This window comes from Lactuca virosa, chromosome 6 (genome assembly GCF_052849685.1).
Source record: "Lactuca virosa cultivar CGN04683 chromosome 6, Lactuca_virosa_CGN04683_v6, whole genome shotgun sequence".
Taxonomy (NCBI): domain Eukaryota; kingdom Viridiplantae; phylum Streptophyta; class Magnoliopsida; order Asterales; family Asteraceae; genus Lactuca; species Lactuca virosa.
The window spans coordinates 208,592,537-208,611,638 of record NC_136431.1 but is presented as its reverse complement, the minus strand read 5'-3'; the positions used below and the strand labels follow the sequence as shown (position 1 = coordinate 208,611,638).

At 31.8% G+C, this 19,102-nt stretch overlaps 2 protein-coding genes and 1 long non-coding RNA gene across 4 annotated transcripts; 1 reads left to right on the top strand and 2 right to left on the bottom strand.

Annotated features, from left to right (window-relative positions):
* Positions 1 to 2,043: 2,043 nt before the first annotated feature.
* Positions 2,044 to 8,643, bottom strand: LOC145122691 (putative sodium/metabolite cotransporter BASS5, chloroplastic). 2 transcript variants are annotated; one of them, XM_079058251.1, is made up of 9 exons: positions 8,504 to 8,643; positions 8,341 to 8,412; positions 8,147 to 8,253; positions 7,199 to 7,326; positions 6,710 to 6,903; positions 3,895 to 4,147; positions 3,427 to 3,682; positions 2,789 to 2,850; positions 2,044 to 2,213 (listed from the first exon to the last, which is right to left on the bottom strand). In XM_079058251.1, exons 1-8 carry the CDS (start codon positions 8,589 to 8,591, stop codon positions 2,818 to 2,820), a joined length of 1,131 nt encoding a protein of 376 aa, XP_078914377.1. In that variant the 5' UTR covers positions 8,592 to 8,643; the 3' UTR covers positions 2,044 to 2,213; positions 2,789 to 2,817. The 2 variants fall into 2 exon arrangements, with proteins under 2 accessions (XP_078914377.1, XP_078914378.1); XM_079058252.1 differs by lacking the exon at positions 3,427 to 3,682.
* Positions 4,417 to 6,506, top strand: LOC145122692 (uncharacterized). The gene is made up of 5 exons (XR_013714708.1): positions 4,417 to 4,507; positions 4,591 to 5,289; positions 5,375 to 5,432; positions 5,780 to 6,049; positions 6,132 to 6,506. It is a non-coding gene; the product is annotated as an uncharacterized LOC145122692 (long non-coding RNA).
* A 4,587-nt stretch (positions 8,644 to 13,230) lies between the features above and the next one.
* On the bottom strand, positions 13,231 to 16,554 carry LOC145120685 (uncharacterized). Its single transcript, XM_079056484.1, has 6 exons — positions 16,390 to 16,554; positions 15,559 to 15,830; positions 14,762 to 15,413; positions 14,488 to 14,690; positions 14,158 to 14,402; positions 13,231 to 14,045 (listed from the first exon to the last, which is right to left on the bottom strand). The coding sequence occupies exons 2-6, from the start codon at positions 15,828 to 15,830 to the stop codon at positions 13,390 to 13,392; spliced, it is 2,028 nt and encodes a 675-aa protein (XP_078912610.1). The 5' UTR covers positions 16,390 to 16,554; the 3' UTR covers positions 13,231 to 13,389.
* Between the last annotated feature and the right edge of the window lie 2,548 nt (positions 16,555 to 19,102).

The window sequence follows — 19,102 nt, the reverse complement described above, 5'->3', positions numbered from 1 at the left end:
AATTATCCCTAAAAATCCGAAAATTTCCTTTTTTAATATAGGTTAATTGACTAAAATGCCCTTATGCTGAAATTTGTGTGATTATATAGTATATGTTATCCTATTCTACTATCATAGACCCTCAAATCATGACCTTTGATTATATTCCATCCGATGGTCCAGATCTGTGCATACTTGCACACAATAGTTACTAAAAACAAAATAATCTAACCCTATATATATATATATATATATATATATATATATATATATATAAATAAGTAAATGGTGAATGACAACATAATTTCAACATTTTACATTCATCATTAAACAACTATATATATATATATATATATATATATATATATATATATATATATATAGGATATAGATCCGGTAAGAAATTTTTTTTGGTAGGAAGGTAAGAAGTTTTTTTTCTACATATTTTTTTGACGAACAAAATAAATGAATCACTAGATGATTCATTTGTAAGATTCACAAGAAAAAATTCCCAAAAAAACATCTTTATGATTCATTTTTAAGTAAATTAAGAAAAAATTCACTTTTATGACAATTTTAGTGAATAACAACAAAATCATTGTATAAATGAATCATCGAGATGTTTTTTTGAGAATTTTTTCATGTGAATCATCTTACAAATGAATCATCTAATGATTCATTTTGTTTGTTCGCGAAAAAAATATGTAGAAAAAAAACTTCTTACCTTCCTACCAAAAATTTCCTTCTTATTTGATATTGACTCTATATATATATATATATATATATATATATATATATATATATATATATATATATATAAAGTCGGACCTAATCGGCCCTAATCGGACTTAATCGCCGATTAATCGCTTTTTTGTAGGATTAAAATTAGATTTATAAATTTTTGAATAATTTTCTTAATAATTAATGGTCCCCGATTAATCTTCCGATTAATCCCCGCCTAGCCGATTAATCCCTAATCGCTAGTCCACCGATTAGCAGCCAATTAGCGATTTTTGCAACCATTATATATAGTAAAATTTATAGTATAAATACCACATCTTTGTAATGAAGAAATTCACCTTATATCAACTCTTTCATAAGTTTTATAAACTCTCTCTACTCTCTCCAAGCTTTCAAGTTTCTTTCTTCTTCATCCAAGTTTTTAAAGTTTAGTTTATTTGAAGTTGTTGTGGTTACGCTAAATTTATATAACGTTATCAACACGAAAGCTCTAATCAAGACGACTAAACGAAAAACGAAAGACTCATCGATCTTAAGCAAGGTATGATATATCATTTAAAATAAAACGTTAAAAGATCAATTCATTGTCTCTTCTCTATTCAAGTAATAAAAATTCAATACATAGCAACAAAATGCAAACGTTAAAAAAAGTAATTGTCTAACTTTTCAAAATTATACAAACATCAATGATTAAAAAACTTTGTTGTAACATACTATTTTATATTTTTTATTCATTAACATGTTAATATCAAATAATGTTATTTTCAAAACTATAACATAGACTTAAAAAGACAATTTATACGAGAGTTTATAAAATATACGAGAAAGAACAAGATAAATTGGTTAACTTCTAAGAAAAACTTTTGCAAAAGTTAACCATAGAAAGAGTTTATAAAAAGTTTTTGATAAATAAAAGTTAGTGTAAAGCTGATATGACAAAAATAATAAATTTTTGAAAAATTAACCTTTATAGATGTCTTTAACTTATAACGAATAAATGAATTGAACAAAAAATCTTCCAAGTCAACCCCACTAACCAAACCCTTGAAATAAATCTCAGGTATGTACGAAAAACTAGATTGCTATTGTGTGGGATGATTTTTGCTTTTTTAATAAAACATATGGAATGAAATAAAAAATTTGTCTTTAGCCATAGAATGACGGATTCCTTCGGACACAGAATTTAATGTAATTTAAAGAATTCCAATTCCGTTAATTTTGTGAACCAAATGCAATTTTTATTGGAATTTACATTCCAATTTCTCCAAATTCCTTCGAAATCTATGAACCAAACACACGTTTAATCGAAATAAAAACATCAGATGAGAAAAATGCACATTTATCATTGCAAAAGCACAACCAATATAAAATGCCCAATTTTCATAAATATAATTCTATAAAGTTAGCAAAACTGTTTAAACTCACAACGATTACACCTTCTACTTACCACAAAATATTACAAGAGAAAAACCCATTAGTCACATAATTACAACCTGCACAAACATAACATAATCCATTTTTAATTATAGAAACAAAACATGTTTATAATTTCATGAAATTAATTAAACTATAATTGTAACTAGAAGATATTTTTTATTATAATCTTGTTTGGGTTTTAATAAGCTTTTATTAAGGTTAAATTCTTAGTTTATAAATAACAAACTCTATAATTAATAATAAATAATACATATAACGGTGCCAAAACTATACCTTGTATTTATATATATTATACAAAATCCATATGAACGTTGCCAAGCAAACAAGATCATAAATGGCACATAAATGTCCCTAACTTTTTAATTGACGCAAATGACCCCTATGGTTACAATTTCTTACGTGGTTGGTCCCGACCAATGTAAAATGACCTTTATATCTTTTTTAGTATTTTTTATCGTTCTTTATTTAATTACAACGTATATTAGTATTATATTACAAGGATTTCAGTTTCTTACGTGGTTGGTCACTGACCCATGCAAAATGACATTTATATCCTTTTTTTATCTTTTATCTTTTTTTTTTATTTCAATTTATATCAGTATTAAATTAGAACTAAATACAAGGGTCCCACCTCTTTATTTAAAACGAGAAGGTGTTGCATCAAGATTTCTTCCTCCCTTCATCTCTACCAACCTGAAACATATACCAAAACCCTAAGTTAACTCAATAGCAACATACTTGTATTTTATTACCCCTGATAACAACCTTATATAACTTTTACCCGTTATAGCAAAGTACTTACATTTATCTACTATATATATATATATATATATATATATATATATATATATATATATATATATATTCTACCCATAATAGCAATGTAACTACATTTTGCTACCAATATAAGCAATGTACTTTATTTGTTACATATTCCTATTATCAGTAAAGAATTAAAAGTATGTTGTTATTATGTGTAAAGAAATGTAAGCAAGTTCTATTATTGTAAAAAAAAAATGTAAGTACATTGCTATTATGGGTAACAAATTTAAATACATTGTGCATATTGTAAAAAGAATAAAGTACGTTGCTATTTCATGCAATTTGCTCAAAACAACCACAACAATACGTAATATTGATCAAATTTGGACAAAATACAAATATACATCGTACGTTGTTATTTCCTATAGTCAAGTGTCAAAAAGTAAAGAATGCAAGTTTAAAAAGAAGCAAAAGATGAAAACTAGATAGAAGAAAAGTATAAATAACCTGTTTTGTAAGATAGTTGTCTCTAAAGTGGTTTGACATCAAGTGAATTGTGGAAAACAATGCCAGTAAAAATGTATTTGCGAGGACAAATGCTGATAAATGATGCTCGATAAAAATCACCAAAAGCGTTATCTCAAAAGATGATGAAATAGAGTGTATGTTAATAGCAATGGGAGATACGATACATAGTGAAGTCACTAGAACTGATAAAAGAGGTAAAAAGAGTCGTATGGTGCTAGACATTCTTGGCAAATATCTGTAGATGAAAAAAAAACATCCGTAAGAAACAAAAAAGAAAAGAAAATTTCTAAGATTCTAGAAAAAGAAACCGAGTTTAACTTTTAGGTCTATGACATAACAGGTTGTACTGTATTTGGTGAGCATCCGATTGTATCAATTATCATAACAAACTAGATTAAGTAAATACCTAAAATACCCTATAATGTATTCATACGAATGTCTCCTTACCTGTTAAAAAGCAATCCAGCAGCAAGAGGTGAAATTACAATCCGCAAAATATTGGAAATCATTTGTTTGAGATCAACAGGCGATTTCTCTCCAATCAGCAAAAGTGATAAAAGTGGGGTCACAGAAACAGAAATAGCAGTAGATAATGACGTCACAACAATGCTTAGTGGAGCCATTGTGGGGTCCATTAGAAAAGTGGCATAGTTCAAGAGCTGGGCCCCACTGACGCAAGATGTTAGCATAATCCCAGCACCTAAACACATTACACGCATAATAAGCATAATAATTATTAAAATGTATAAAGTAGTCAGGCCCAAAATACAGGTATTCTTAGCATTTTGGTCTCTAATCCCCTTCCGCTAATCTAATAAATAAGTAGATTTTTGTCACGTCGCAATTGCTAAGCCCCTCCCCCAGCTAATTTTCCCGCTCAAAATATCTAACTGAAATTCCACATTTACCCTTAAAGGCTTAAAGTCAAACATATTATGAATAATCGATAATATCCAAAAGATTCAGCAAGAAATTAGGAAATCTTCTATTGTTCAATCATTTCTGCCTTTTTTGATCAGATTGATATATAAATCACTTTGTTAAAGAAGAAGAACATCTTGTAAGTCCTGCAACATATGTTAATTTTGGTTTTCCTTTTGTTAATTCATCTGAAAGAAGGGTGTTTTTTTTACTATTCACTAGGAGAAATCATTGAACCAAGTGAGGTAATTGCTATCGCATGGTGAACAGCTCCTCAATCACCCAAATTTTCGTGTTGATTAGTAATATTCGGATAAATCCACGAAATCATGTAGGTAATCGTTTCGTATTTTATTCTTCATTTTCTCTATTTCTGCAGATATAGATAGGTCACAAAAAGGTATGGAATTTGAATTTTGAAATCCCTTATCTCCGGCCCATATATCGTCTCCCTTCCCCTATATCTCTCTTCCTCTTCTTTGTGATCGTGAACATGAAAAGTAAGTATGAAACTCTTCTATCCTTTTCTCTCAATCGAACGATGTCATATGGTTTCAATATAAAGGCTATTCCATATTTTTGGGGTTGGATAGTGGATTCAATCAACTGATACTGATACCAGTTTCCACAATCTTCTCTCAACTACGACTAAACCCTACGCAACGACCTTTGCAATCTGATGGTGGTGGTTTCGCCTTCAACCACCTACCACCATGGGGTCATCACCGGAATCACACGGTGCAATCTTCAACCACTTTCCATATACTCTCTCTCTATTTCTATTTGATTTATTTCCCTTAATGTTTTCATTGTAATCACTGGGTTCTCTTCACTATTTGAGAATTTGCATTTTCAGATTCCATATTTTAATGGTAGAATGGCGATTTTAACCAGAAATCTGACAATGAACCACTGATAGAGGTATGTATCTATGTTTATTGGCTGCAATTTTTCTTAACTTTTAATATCTTGGTTTTCAAAACCCTAGATCTTTTGCTCCTTGCAGTTTGTAACATTTACAGACATAGGCTTCGTTTGGTTGCAACAAAAATCAAACAAAAAAGGTAAAGTTTGGTGCTTGTCCAAACTTTTTTTTTGAATTACTATTGTTGATATGTGTGTGTTAGTGTCTGTTTATGAGTGTGATTTGTATTTGTGTTGTGTGTGTGCTGGTGTTTGAAAAAAACTCACCTACAGATCTGTTAAGGCTTTATTGGGAAGTGATTTATTTGTTTCTTTCGTATATTATTATTTTTTGGGATTATGGATTTGATTAATGAACTTATGATGGTATTGAAAAGTGACAGGGCAATATATTGTGTCATGTTTTCTCCTAAGATTGTTGTAATAACAATAGATTTGTATGTAGAACTTCTTTTATGTGTCATGACGAATGGGTGTGTATTTTCAGGTGGTCTCAAGATGTAGAATGAGAAATTTGTGGTTAGAGTAAAGTTTTGGATGGATGCAAATGGCAGAACCTGTGATGAAACTACATACAAAATCAACCTGATTATTCTATTGAAACTAAAGAAAATGCGTTGGTATGGCATAATCGGGATGTAGATATGGGTTTTGTATTTCCTCAGGAAAAAGAGATGTTGCATCATCTTGAAAGAGTCTTGGCAAATAACCCGTTGCTGTCAAAAGTGATCAATTTATTGTTGAAGTCAAGCCTCAGGTATATATTGTCAAAATATTTTCATTTATTTTAAATTTCTAAATTGTAAGTTAGAGCTTATTAGCTCTTTGATGCATTGCAGATTTGCCCCAAGGAGAGTGTACTCAAAAACCATTAATGCGACCCCAATCATCTCCTTTCACACAGATTGCAATCCTAAGTTGATGTGTCTTTTTGATCCAACAGAAAAAAAATTAATTACAAGACACATAAAATGAATCAATGGATAGAATTTCTCCCAAAAACTATTTCATGTAAATATATATGGTAAAAGCTAAAATATAGCACTACGAGTTCCTGCCATTCTTTCCCAATTTCATATACAAATTCTAATATGTCCAACTTTTAAAGTAAATGTACTCTCTGTCTCTCTCTACTCATGTGATTATGTATTTTTCTTTCTTTCTCCCTATTTATCTTTTGCTATTGTATTCCATTGAAATGAAGAGATTTAGAACAGTGTAATTTTTCTTTCTTTCTCCCTATTCATCCAAATAGATCTGAATATTGTTGTTTTTTTTTATTGCAAACCACTTATTATGTATTAGTTTTGCTATTTTAATTTGTTAGTCCGTGTATCACACGGGTTTTAACCTAGTTGCAATAATAAACAAACTAAAAAAGAAAAAGAAAAAGAAAAAGAAAGAGGGTGACACTTACTTAAGGAAGTTGGAAAGCCACAGATTGTCATGACCAATGTTCCAAAAAGATAACCAATGAATGGTTTTTGAACAAATTGGGCAAGATAACGTGCAAAAAAAGCTTGTGGTCTATTGAAAGCTTCAATAAAATCTTCTTCACTTGAATTAAGTCCCACTGCAAACATCAAGAAACATAAAGCTGGAGTGCAATACCTGAAATTTGTTTTTTTGTTAAAAAAAATAAAATAAATAAATAAATAAAAATAGAAGTGCATTTTTTTTAAAATGTATAATCAACTATAATAATAGCATAGTTCAGTCTGTCAGAACCATAAGGCTGCATTTGTTACACATGACAGGACACCAGGCTAGCTTTCTAGGATTATTTTTTATGACGAGGATGAAGAAGGTATTAATGTCTTTTTCACATGGTCATGTCTTGTGTAAGAAATGGGGCCTAAAGGGACTAATATATTGGAAGTTGGAACAAAAGGAAGTATTATTTAACCTGCTATTGAACAATGTGAAAGATGGTGGAAAGATAAGAACCAGTATTGTACAAGCAAGAACTACGTGAGGCAATACAAAGTTGGCTTTCTTTAGAATTTCCACAAAAGATGTCTTGTGATCAAGTCTCTGCCAAAGCATATATTGAAGTCAATGAAATTAGCATGAAAAACACATTTATTGAACATTTTTTCATCCATGACATGGGTTTTTTCAAAACAATCATTACATGAGTTTATTTAGCTTGAGAAGTCGTCTAAAAAAGAATTGTGACAATTTTCATGGAAGATAACCAAATAGAGGATAGTTGCAATTTTCATGGGACTTAAACAAGAACCAAAAACACATTGCATCAAAGCTTTAAGTAGAAAATATTTCATCCTTTCAATCGAAAATAGCAAATAACAAGAATACATCATATCATGTATTCTCACTATTTTTCTTGCTTTATTAGTTATATTATCAGAAATTTACTGGATAAAATTTGATTAGCAATCACCCAATTAAGACATGAACTTTGGATGTGACAATACATGTCCTAAAGAACTATTTGGGTAACATTGACCAAAATTTATGTGGTGAACACTAAAAAAATTGCAACGAAAATCTGATGACAACATTATATGATTTTTTTTTATTTGGTCACTTTAAAACAATCATATTTTAAGGCAATCACCAAAGGGTGTGTTTGGATGTGCTTTTGAAGTTAAAATAGTCAGTTTGGAGTACTTGATAAAAGATGATTTTGATCTAAATTTTCTGATTATCTCGGACAAAATGATTAAATTCGAATTAGCAAGTAACTTATTGATAAATGTAAAATTATATGTCCATTCTTTGTAGGCATGATTATCTGATGCACATGTTTCAGGTCACGAATTAGATGTTTGGCGCACAAAATAATCTCGAATTCAATGAAATGTAAAGAAAATGAGTAACAAGTTAGTACCTGAGGTGAAATTTGTGCATAATTTGGAGGTTCATGTTCATCCTGATCAATCCCACCAGAAAACTCTCCAGATACACGCCTATGAACCGCTAATCTGGAACCCCAACCTACATCTCATCAACAACAACATTATCATCAAAACCCAATCGCTAAATGAACTAAACACGCAGAAGCATAGGAATCGGAATGATTACGTTTTAATTGAAAATCGGAGTAAGATAAAGAGAGGGTGTGTGGAGAGATTGGGAGCTTGATGCGATTGTTTTCTGCGAATTAACAAGTGCAAAAGCATTCGGATATCAAAATCCACATAAAGTAATAACAGAATCTGGATAAAACAGTGAAGCGTTAGGTTACCTGAAGAAGATTTTCGCGGAAGAACGCGAGATAGTTGATTAGAGTGGTGATGATGAAGAAGCTGAGAGACACTGTTCCTGAGAATCATTGTCGTGAATCACTATCAACTAGATTTTCTTTCCTAAGTCTGAAATGGTCAAAATCCCAGATGGTTTATATGGTAAATTAGAACTTAAAGTGTACTTAAAAGGAAAAGGTGGGTCCACCGGCAAAATGACTTTTGTCTCCAAAGCTGACTTTCGTGCTATGAAACATGGCCTACCGCGAAATGGTTGGTACGGCGAAACTTTTGTCATATTGGTGTTATAATTAAAATAAATAGACAATAATTAAAAATAGACATTTATGTGGTGTTGTTTTTTTAGAAAAACCTCTTCAAACCACTTTCTGCTGCGCGGCGCAGCACACGCGCAACACTTTCCCTCTCGCAGCAGTTTGTTTTTTGGAAGACTTCAGACTGCAAAACCTCTGCGCGTGTGCTGCGTGGCGCAGCACTTGACTTGCCTCTTCAAACCTCTTCAGCTTTCAATTTTTTGAAGTTTTTTTTAGAATTTTGGTATAACTTATTTTTTTTAAACATTTAAAAAAAAAACTTTTATTTACGGATTTGATACATTTTCTTATTATAGTTTCCACAAATTTTTTTAACTTAATTTTTTTTAAAAAAAAAAAAGCTTTGATTTTTTTAATTTTTTTACCGTTTCCGTTAATAATATTTTCAGTTTCAGTTTCAGCTTCATCTTTTTTAACGTGTGTAATTTTTTACGAACTTTGTACACATCGTTTGCAATACTTTCTTAATTTTTTTTATTATTTTCTTTTTTATGTTTTTTAAAATTAGTTTTTTTTTCTAGAATAAAGTTGTTAGCTTCTTTTATATTTTTGTAAGTTTTTTTTTTAAAAAAAGTTTTATATTTTTGTTTTTTTACATGTTCTTTTTAGTACTCTTTCAATGTTTTAAGACTAGAATTATTAAAATTTCGGTGTTGAGAACTATTTTAAGTTTATAAAATTAGTTTATTTAAATTTCAGTTTACTGCAGCAGTCTGCAGATGTTAAAAAACAAACATGCTTCTTATTATGGGCTGCAGTCGTTTGTTCCACCTCTTCTGTTGCAGAGGATTGCAGAGGTGGTCCGCAGACTTCATGAATTTTCGCTTCGAAAAAACAAACAACACCTTAATGTCAAAAAATAAAAGTAAAAAAAAATGATATTATCATTTATCAGGTATTATATACCTTTAGTTTATAAAAAAATGAGAGATGATTTACGAACATGATTTCGTCTCATTGGCTATGGGTAAAAATCTTTAAACTCATCGACATCCTGCTCCATTGCCTTCGTACCCCCAGCGACGGAGCCAAGATTTTGATACGGGATTACAAACATTGTCAAGATATATTTTATTTAAGCTGCTGGGTGTGGACAACATGTTATTACATATTATCACACTCAAAGTGTCAACCTCATCATCCTACTCATACTTTTTGTGTTATAACACCCAAGATGGAAATGGACAACATCAAATAACATGTAATAACACCTATCATTTTCTATTTAATTTTTATTTTTTCTTTGATGTTTTTAATTTCTATTTTTCTATTTTATTTTATTTTTTAATTTATGTCATAATAATTTTTAAAAAACATATAAATTAAATAACACATAATTAAAATAAATACTAGTTAAAAACGACATTACAACGAAAAAAAATAAAAACGACATTACACCGAAAAAAAAAACATTGACCGAAAAAAAAAACATTACAACGGGAAAAAAAACACTAATCTTCGTCTAAATATTTATGTTCGATCTTCGCCTTCATTTTTCGAAACACCTCCAACCGTCTCGGTGGCAAATTCTCCTCGCTAGTTTGAAGAATTGTCAGATCTTTCACAATGCGATCTTCCTCGGCTTCACGACAAAGAAACTCCAAATGATCCCCTTGCAATTCATATCTTTTACGCACGATTTCGTTGTGATCGTCAAATTTTTGTTTCATTTCGGCTTGCTTTCGACGTCTACTTTCACCTTCCTCCGCGTGTCGTTGAGCACGTCTCACTTTGTTGCGGCCTATCGGTCGTCGATGCGAGGAGATCTCTTCAAGGCCGTTCAAGTCGTCCGGTATCTCATCCATGTCCGCATTGTTGCATTGTAGCGAATGGGTTGAAAATCTTTTGTGGAAGTGTTGTAGGGAATTGTGGTGGGGTAAGACGGGATTGAAAAAGTTGCCTTGAATGTTGAGGATGTTCGCGTAAAATTCGTATTATGCAAAACCGAGAGGCAGAGGTGTATTTGTATTTGGAGTAGGAGTGTTGGGGTTTTGATCCATAGTAATGAAAAGAGAACTTTTTTGAAGATTTGAAATTAAAAGGTTTGATATAAGATTGTAGATAAAAAAATAAGGTAGATGTATATGTATATATATAGGTGTAAAAGAGGTAAAAAGATTGAAAAAATTATTTTATATATATATTTTTTACGTTTTTGACCGTTTTACAACGGTTCAAAATCAAAATGTGTCCGTTGGAAATTAATTTTGGATCAAAAAAATGTCGTTTGCACACGTTATCACCAAAACACGTCTTAACATAACGCGGTATAACAGCTTAGGGGGGCGGTGTTCCAGCCGTTATACCGACGTTTTTTGATTGCCACCTCAAAATAACGCCCAAGGGCGTTGCCCACTACTAGCGGTCTTAGTTATCTTATCCTAGGTATTAAAAAACATGGTATAATTTCTTTAGTTGGGGTTACAATAACAATAAACATGTTTACAAATATTTTTTTTATATATAAAATAATTCTTTTGGGAATGTTATAGTACCCCTAACGCCCCATGTAACTCCATTACTGTGTACCCCAATAGTTTTGCTCCACCAATAGTTTTGCTCCACCGCCTATGCACATCATTACTTCTCTTCCTGATTTCTGTCTTCTCAATTAGGTTAGTTGACTGCGATGATCTTTGCATCCTTTCATCTCCATCTGCTAGGGCTGTGCATGGGTCGGTTTTGGACCCAAACCCAACCCAACCCAACCCATAAATGGTCGGTTTCTGGTTTTCAGAACCCAATAGGATCGGTTTCTGGTCGGTTCGGTTTCTCGGGTTCTAAGGTCGGTTTGGGCGGTTTTTCGGTTTCTTGGGTTCAACCCATACACTCACGGGTTTTGGGTTTAAACCCATGGGTTTTGGGTTTTAACCAATTTTCCATAAATGAAGAAACAAGTTAAATACTTCAAAAAAATACCAAAATTAAGTTAAATACTTCAAAAAACATGAGTCTTACAACAAATAGTCTATTACAAGTTACAACCAAAGCCCGAAATAGTCTATTACAACCAAAACACAGTCAATGGTCGGTTTCTCGGGTTAGATGGGTCGGTTTCTTGGGGCGGTTTGTCGGTTTTAAGTATGGGTCGGTTTCTCGGGTTGGATGGGTCGGTTTCTGAGTAAAAACCGAAACCAAAACCCGATTTTTCGGTTTTTAAAAAATTCAAACCCTAACCGTCGGTTTTACTTCGGTTTCGTCGGTTTTAGTCGGTTTCTCGGTTTCTTGGTTTGGATTTGCTCACCCCTACCATCTGCTTCGATCTTTGCTCCTCTCACTTCTTACTACTAAAGGTTTGTTTTGTTGTGTGTTAAATGATTTGATGTCCTAATCCTCACTCTGTATCTTGAATTTATTTTAAACTATAAAATGAATAGAACTTTTGAAAATCTAATTAAAAAATAAAAAACAATAAAATATTATATAACTTCAATGTTTTTTAATATATATATATATATATATATATATATATATATATATATATATATATTTGATATTTGTTTTTTAATTTATATAACTTTTTCATCATGCATTAGAATTTTTATTTTTTTATTAAATCAAATGAACAGAAAGCCTAAAAGAAATCTAATATCTAATATCTAATATTTATATTACTAAAGAGACAAACTTTGGTTGGCTATATTACTTTAAAACTTTCACATCCTTTTAAATTTTTAATAAACTCATGTAACATTTTAAATTTCTCATTACTTTTCATATGGAATCGATCAACCGAGTTGAAAAATCATTAATAAATGTTATTTGGCCTATACAATTTCCTTTAACGTTTCTATTAAAGAAAACCATATTACATTTGCATGTGTTGACCTTCACACACATATGACCCATAATGTGGGGTTTTTTTTAGCAACACCCGATTATTATGCTTTTATAAAAAACTTTTCTGACCATTTATTAAAATATTAATCTTTTTTATAGGTTTTTATAATTTATAACAATTTATTTTACATTATAATTATACTTAGATATTAATATATTTGTTATTTTTTATTATTCAATTTATTTAACTAAATATACAAAATAGATTTGAATATATTTTGTAAAAATTTATAAAAAAAGTAACCGTCAAACATTTCAAAATTATACAAATACCAATGATTAAAAAACATTGTTATAACATACTATTTTACTGTTTTTTTATTAATTAATATATTAATATCAACTAATGTTATTTTTCAAAACTTCGACCAAGACTTAAAAAATAAAAACCGTATGAAAAGAGTTTATAAAAGTATAAAACACACAGATAATAAAGATAAATCGGTAAAAAAAGCTTTTGCAAAAGTTAACCACTAAAGAGAGTTTATAATAAATAATAATACGTAACTCTTTAATAAACAAAGGTTAATATAAAACTCATATGACATAAGTAATAGATCTTTGAAAAAATAACAATTAAAGATGCCCTTTTAACTTGTAACGAATTGAACAAAAAATGTTCCAAGTCAACCAACATTGACTGAACCCTCGAAATAAATCTAAGGGAAAAAAGTAGGTTGCTATTATGTGTTAAGTAATATAAATACATTTTACTACGAGTCAACTTCCATCCGTGTACACGAATTTACCATTTCGCCCCTCCCACTTTTCCCAAATTTCCCCCGAAGCTGTTCATTAACCCAAACCGCTAACGAAACCGCATGATCCCTTATAAAAGAATTAGCGGGCGGACATTTCAACATATCAATCAAACCCCGATTAAACTGTAACAAGCTGACCGAAGCACTGCCCGAACTTTTTTCCCTAAAATACCAAACAACCTTAAAAACGTGCTCACACAAATTACCCTTTTGCCCCCACCCACAGCTACAAATACCAAACTCCGACCCTGGGTTCCACACAACATGAGCTATTTCTCGGTCTTTTTGGTCAACAACTTTGACCGTTTGACCTTCGGTCAAAACATCGGTGTCTGGGATCGCCCTTGATTTGCGCCACGCGGTTAAACCGCTTGTCCATTCGTCTTTCCAGTAGCGTGAAAAGTCGTCTTTGCCCTCGTATTCATCGAGCCAAAAGTAGGCTTGGATTTTGGTAGCGAGTTTATCGAGTAACCAATCGACCCGTTTGTAGATAAACGGGTCGGGTTCGTTTAGTAAACGGATCTTTAATTGGTTGTGATGGAATTCAAGAGCTGATGATGTTTCTTGGCTGGAAACGGGTAGGGTTTTGAAGGCATTGATCCAAGGGCCTAATCGGAACAAAAATTAAAGATTAAATTAAACACAAGAAATAACAAAAATACTTTTTTTTTTTTATGTATTTCGCTCTAAAATATATATAAATGATTAATCGACACTTACCCATTCTAGGGCACCAAATTGCCTTGAAGTAATCCATGAAATCTCTACATTCCTTAAAATCGTCCATAAACTTATCAAAAGATTCAACGTTTCCACATCCTTTACACATCTCTTTGACTATTTGACCAAGCGTTTTTGACAATTTTGCCCTTGTCTCCATATCCAAACACCTCTTCATTAAATTCTTATGCCACGCATGTCGAACCCTCCAAAATGAAATCAACACAGAGCATTGAAACACTTCCCTGATATCATCAAATCCAAAATTTAATATCCATTTTTAAAAAAAAAAAAACATTCGCATATTTTGTTATTGATTAATAGTCAAACCTTATAGTGAGTATATCAAACAAAGGATCATCGATTATAAATCCAGCTATTTTCCACGTTGGATCTTTAGTCCTTACTCTATTAAAAAGAGCTCTCATCCATTTATGAGTATCAATTGATCTTGAAAAAACCGGTGTTATTATCCATGCAACAGGTATTGCTTTATTCTCGGAGTTGAACACAACAAGACTTTGGATTGGACACTGCATTAAGTTTATAAAAAAAAATTTATATATTTCATAGAAAATTATATTTTATAAACAATTAGACATACCTTTAGTTTATTAACACCAAAACTTGAATCAAAACCAAGTAAACGTCCATTACCAAAACGAATCATTTGTTGCAATTGCCATTCAGTTTGAATCCCTAAACAAAACGGATCATTATCCGAATAATCCTCATAAAAAAACACATGATTTTGATTTCTCTCAACCCATATCCCAATGCTGACATCATCATCTTCATCAAGTTCAAAATTGGATCTTCTAATATTCCTTTCTTGAATCCTAACATACCTATGTGTCAAAAGATCATCTCTATTACAAACACCCCCTTGTTTTTCAACAGATTCATTGTGTCTTTGCATGATTGTTTCAACTGGGATGCCTACGTGGAGTAAAGAAAGGACACGTAGGCGGAGGTCTTCTGAGATGAATGGCGCATACATGGCACGTGTCCCCACAGATTTCTTGTCTTGTGGGCCATGACATGGAAGGCCTTTTTTGTCCACGTGTTTGTCTTGGTTGTAGATGATTAGGGCTACAGATGGCTCTGCTATTAGACGTTTGACTATGAAGTGACATGTGCAGCCCCGTTTTGTGTTGGGTCGACCCGCGGATTTCTTTTTTGGTATGTATGTGCTTCTACTTGGTCTTACTACTCCCCCTTTTCTATGATCATCTGGACCAAATGAACACCAATACCTAGAACCAAATTAAGGGTAAAATGGTCATTTACTCAGATTCATACATGTCATTCCATCCAAGTAAAAAAGAAACAATCTTTATCATACCCATGTTGAGTTTTGACTATTTTTGGGTTATAATTTATAAAAGATGAGAAACTTACAGAATGTATTCAAGAATGCCATCGACTTTAGGTTTGTAGGGCATTTTTGGAGGGCGTCTTCTTCTAGCTTCTACATGGAATCTTGTGGGGCAATCTTTGTTGTTGGATTCACCACGAACAAAGTCATCAACTCTAGCAAAGGGCACAAGGGCAAGTCTGTCCATATTGTCACGATGCCCTTCTATCTTTGACCATATAAGGTCAAATGCTGAGAATTCTAAAGTTGGAGGGTTTTGAACAGGAAGTGATAAAATCTCATCCCATCTTGCCATCTATATCAGAAAAAAAAGAGCATGAATAATGTCAAGTTAATGGATATGGTTTCCTTGAAAACAGGTGTTTGATTTGTTTAGCTTTGGGTATGAGAATGCAGTGAAATCTCCTATTTGCCCTTGCCAGTGTTTATTATAGTCCTACACATACAGCTGAATTCCAACATATACAGGCAACAAACCCACAAGAACAGAAATACACAATGATAAGACATCAAAAAATAGTAACTTGTTTCTCTTGAACAGCAACATATTAAAACCATTATGTATGTGTTTTCTTCACAGAATCCGTATAAAGCATCAATGGATTGTCGAAGGGATAGGTTTTCTTCACAGAATCCTGTTATGTTATAATATCGTTTACAGTTGACAAAATAACCTAATCATAGCGCCTGGAACAGCAGCAACAACAACAGCATGAACATTTAGAATCAACCCCAATTTCCGTTTCTGCGCTTGAATGCTTGTTTTCAGGTTTGAAATTATTTTTGTCATTTGGAGATGGATTCTATTTGACTTAACAGACAACATGGAAATGAATTAGGGTTTAATTGCTTACCTTGTTGATTGAGAGAGGCAGTTGCGCTGTGGTCGAAATAACAAGTATCAGTGACGTAGGCGATGTATGGAGAAGAAGCAGGAGTGATGGATTTGTAGGATAATCGACGGCGAGAACAGGGGTTTTGTAGAGATTAGAGAAGAGGGTTTATTAACAACTTTTGGCATGAGATTTTTCAATTATTTAATTATTTTGCGGGATAATGACTTAAAAAGAAGGGTAATATATTTTTCGATTTGTAGTCATGAGTTTTTTTTTCGTCCACATTTACCCCTTCAACTTGTTAAACTGTATACATTCAGTCCTTATGACCGGCTACTCCAGGTTACCCGGTAAAAATGACTTAATATGGTAATATATTTCTCACTTTGTACACATTTAGTCCTTTTTTTTTATTTTTCATTTTTTTTTTTTGCAAAATAAGTCATTTTTTTGTACTCATTCAGTACTTATGAATGATTTTTTATTTTTTTCTCACGAAATCTTATGTGGGGCATTCATTAATGAGGTGTATGGGGCTTTTGATGCTTATATTCATCGCGATCTCGACTACTTGGTTGCTTAGGTCATGTGTTCTGAACGTCATAACTTCTTTATATGATCTCAGATTTTAACGATCTTTATATCCATGTGTTCGTATTTTAGTCTACTACAACTTTCATTTAGATTACTCCCATTAAAAAATAATATATTTTTACTTACGATTTTTATATCCATACGCGGTGACGGATTTAGTATGGTCCCGGTGTTGCACCGACAACACCTGTTTTTTCTGTTCGCAGTGGAAAAATTTTCGCTTTATTTTTTACGTTTATACCTATTTTCCATGTATCGGCAACACCTATTTCATCTCGGCAACACCTACTATGTATTACTGCGTCTTCCCCTGTCCATACGTTTTTTATGAATGCATGTATGTATGTTTTTTTTACAAAATCGTTAGTAAAAATATATTACATTTTAACGGGAGTAATCTTAATGAAAGTTGTAGTAGACTCAAAAAATGAACACGTGGATAAAGATCCTTAAAATCTGATATCGTATGAAGAAGTTACGATGTTCAAAATACAAGACCTAAGCCAAACCACAAGACTTACGCAACCAAGCAGTCGATATCGCATTGGACATAAACATCAACAACCCCAAGCACCTCATCAATGATTGTCTTACGTAAGATGTCGTGAAAAAAACCTAAAGAAATCATTCATAAGTACTGAATGAGTACAAAAAAAGAGACTTATTTTAAAAAAAAAATGTTAAAGACTAAATATGTACAAAAATATTAAGGACTAAATGTGTACAAAATGAAAAATATATTACCCTATCAAGTCATTTTTCCCGGCTAACCTGGAGTAACAGGTCATAAGGACTGAATGTGTACAGTTTAACAAGTTTAAGGGGTAAATGTTAACCGAAAAAAACTCAGTGACCAAATGTGTACAAATCGAATAATATGTTACCCTTTTAAGTCATTATCCCTTATTTTGCAGTTTCGTATTTTTTCAATCGGACGGACAATATATACAAACAAACATAGAAAAGCAAAATGAAGATTTTTTTTCCTATCAGTAGAGAATACTTTTTGGTTTTTAGGTTTACGTTTCTTCATTAAAAAGGTTGAGATACTGGCCAAGATTGCATAGATACTAAATTTGGGCGTCTGACTCGGAAAGTAAGATCTGGCCAAGAAAGAAGTTGGCGGAGGAAAGGACGTTACAAGAATCAAACTCGAGTCTCCCTTATACAAACAATGGTGTTTACCAGCAAGTTAGAGGACTTTTTGTATTTTAATCCCTAAAATAATATATTTAATGTTTATTATGCTGGAAATTTTTGTATACACTATTATTATTATTATTATCATCATCAATCACTATATAGAGTATCAGTGTAAAATGATCATTTTGCATCAGTTAACACATTCAGTAGATGTACAATCAAACAGCATGGTTTCTTACCCAGAATTTATTATTCAGACAGACATTTCTCAGTCAGCACTTTCTCAATCAGCAACTATCAAACGGGGTCTAAGATTGCATAGATGTGAATTAAGTTGACGAAATGTGACGATTTGGTCACTGAATTTTTATTTTTATTTTTTATTTTTATTTTTTTTTACAATAGATCATTAAATTATTACTTACCTATCAACTGAGATGTTTTGCTCAATTTAAGGTTACCGATGACAAAGACTATATAACATTTAATTTCAATTTGTCGTAAATATCGAACTATTTAATCCCACCTTCTTCTTCATCGTTCCAAATACTAAAGAGCAGAAAACAAAAATGAGCAATTAGGGTTCTTAAACTCTTTTTGCGATCGAGTTGAAGAACCAAGGAAGCAAAAGAAATGTCACAACTGAACAATTATAAACTATTTGATAGTTAGGGTTCTTAAACTCTTTTTGCGATCGAGTTGAAGAACCAAGGAAGCAAAAGAAATGTCACAACTGAACAATTATAAACTAGTTGAGATGGGAACTCAACTAGCAAGAGGTATTTACTCGTAATTTTTTTCTTACACTGGTGATGAGAAAAGCATCTTCAATGATAACAATTTTTTTCTACTATAAAATATCCTTAGCGTGTCACATACCTGAAATGTTTATTCGTGTTTCATGCTATAACATATTTTGATTGTTACAAGCATGAATAATAATAATAAAAACTTTACTAGTGTGAACCATATAAATCCATGATGGATGTTTTTA

Bases quoted from the DNA above. Each gene is read 5' to 3' on its own strand.
- LOC145120685 (XM_079056484.1), bottom strand. From the start codon at position 15,830: ATGGCAAGATGGGATGAGATTTTATCACTTCCTGTTCAAAACCCTCCA. The intron at 15,414-15,558 runs GTAAGTTTCTCA...ATTTGGTTCTAG, and splicing joins GGCATTCTTGAATACATTCT to GTATTGGTGTTCATTTGGTC. The intron at 14,403-14,487 runs GTTTGACTATTA...TGATGATATCAG, and splicing joins TTTGATATACTCACTATAAG to GGAAGTGTTTCAATGCTCTG.
- LOC145122691 (XM_079058251.1), bottom strand. From the start codon at position 8,591: ATGATTCTCAGGAACAGTGTCTCTCAGCTTCTTCATCATCACCACTCT. The intron at 3,683-3,894 runs GTAAGGAGACAT...TTTCATCTACAG, and splicing joins GCTGGATTGCTTTTTAACAG to ATATTTGCCAAGAATGTCTA. The intron at 2,851-3,426 runs GTTATTTATACT...TATATGTTTCAG, and splicing joins ACAACTATCTTACAAAACAG to GTTGGTAGAGATGAAGGGAG.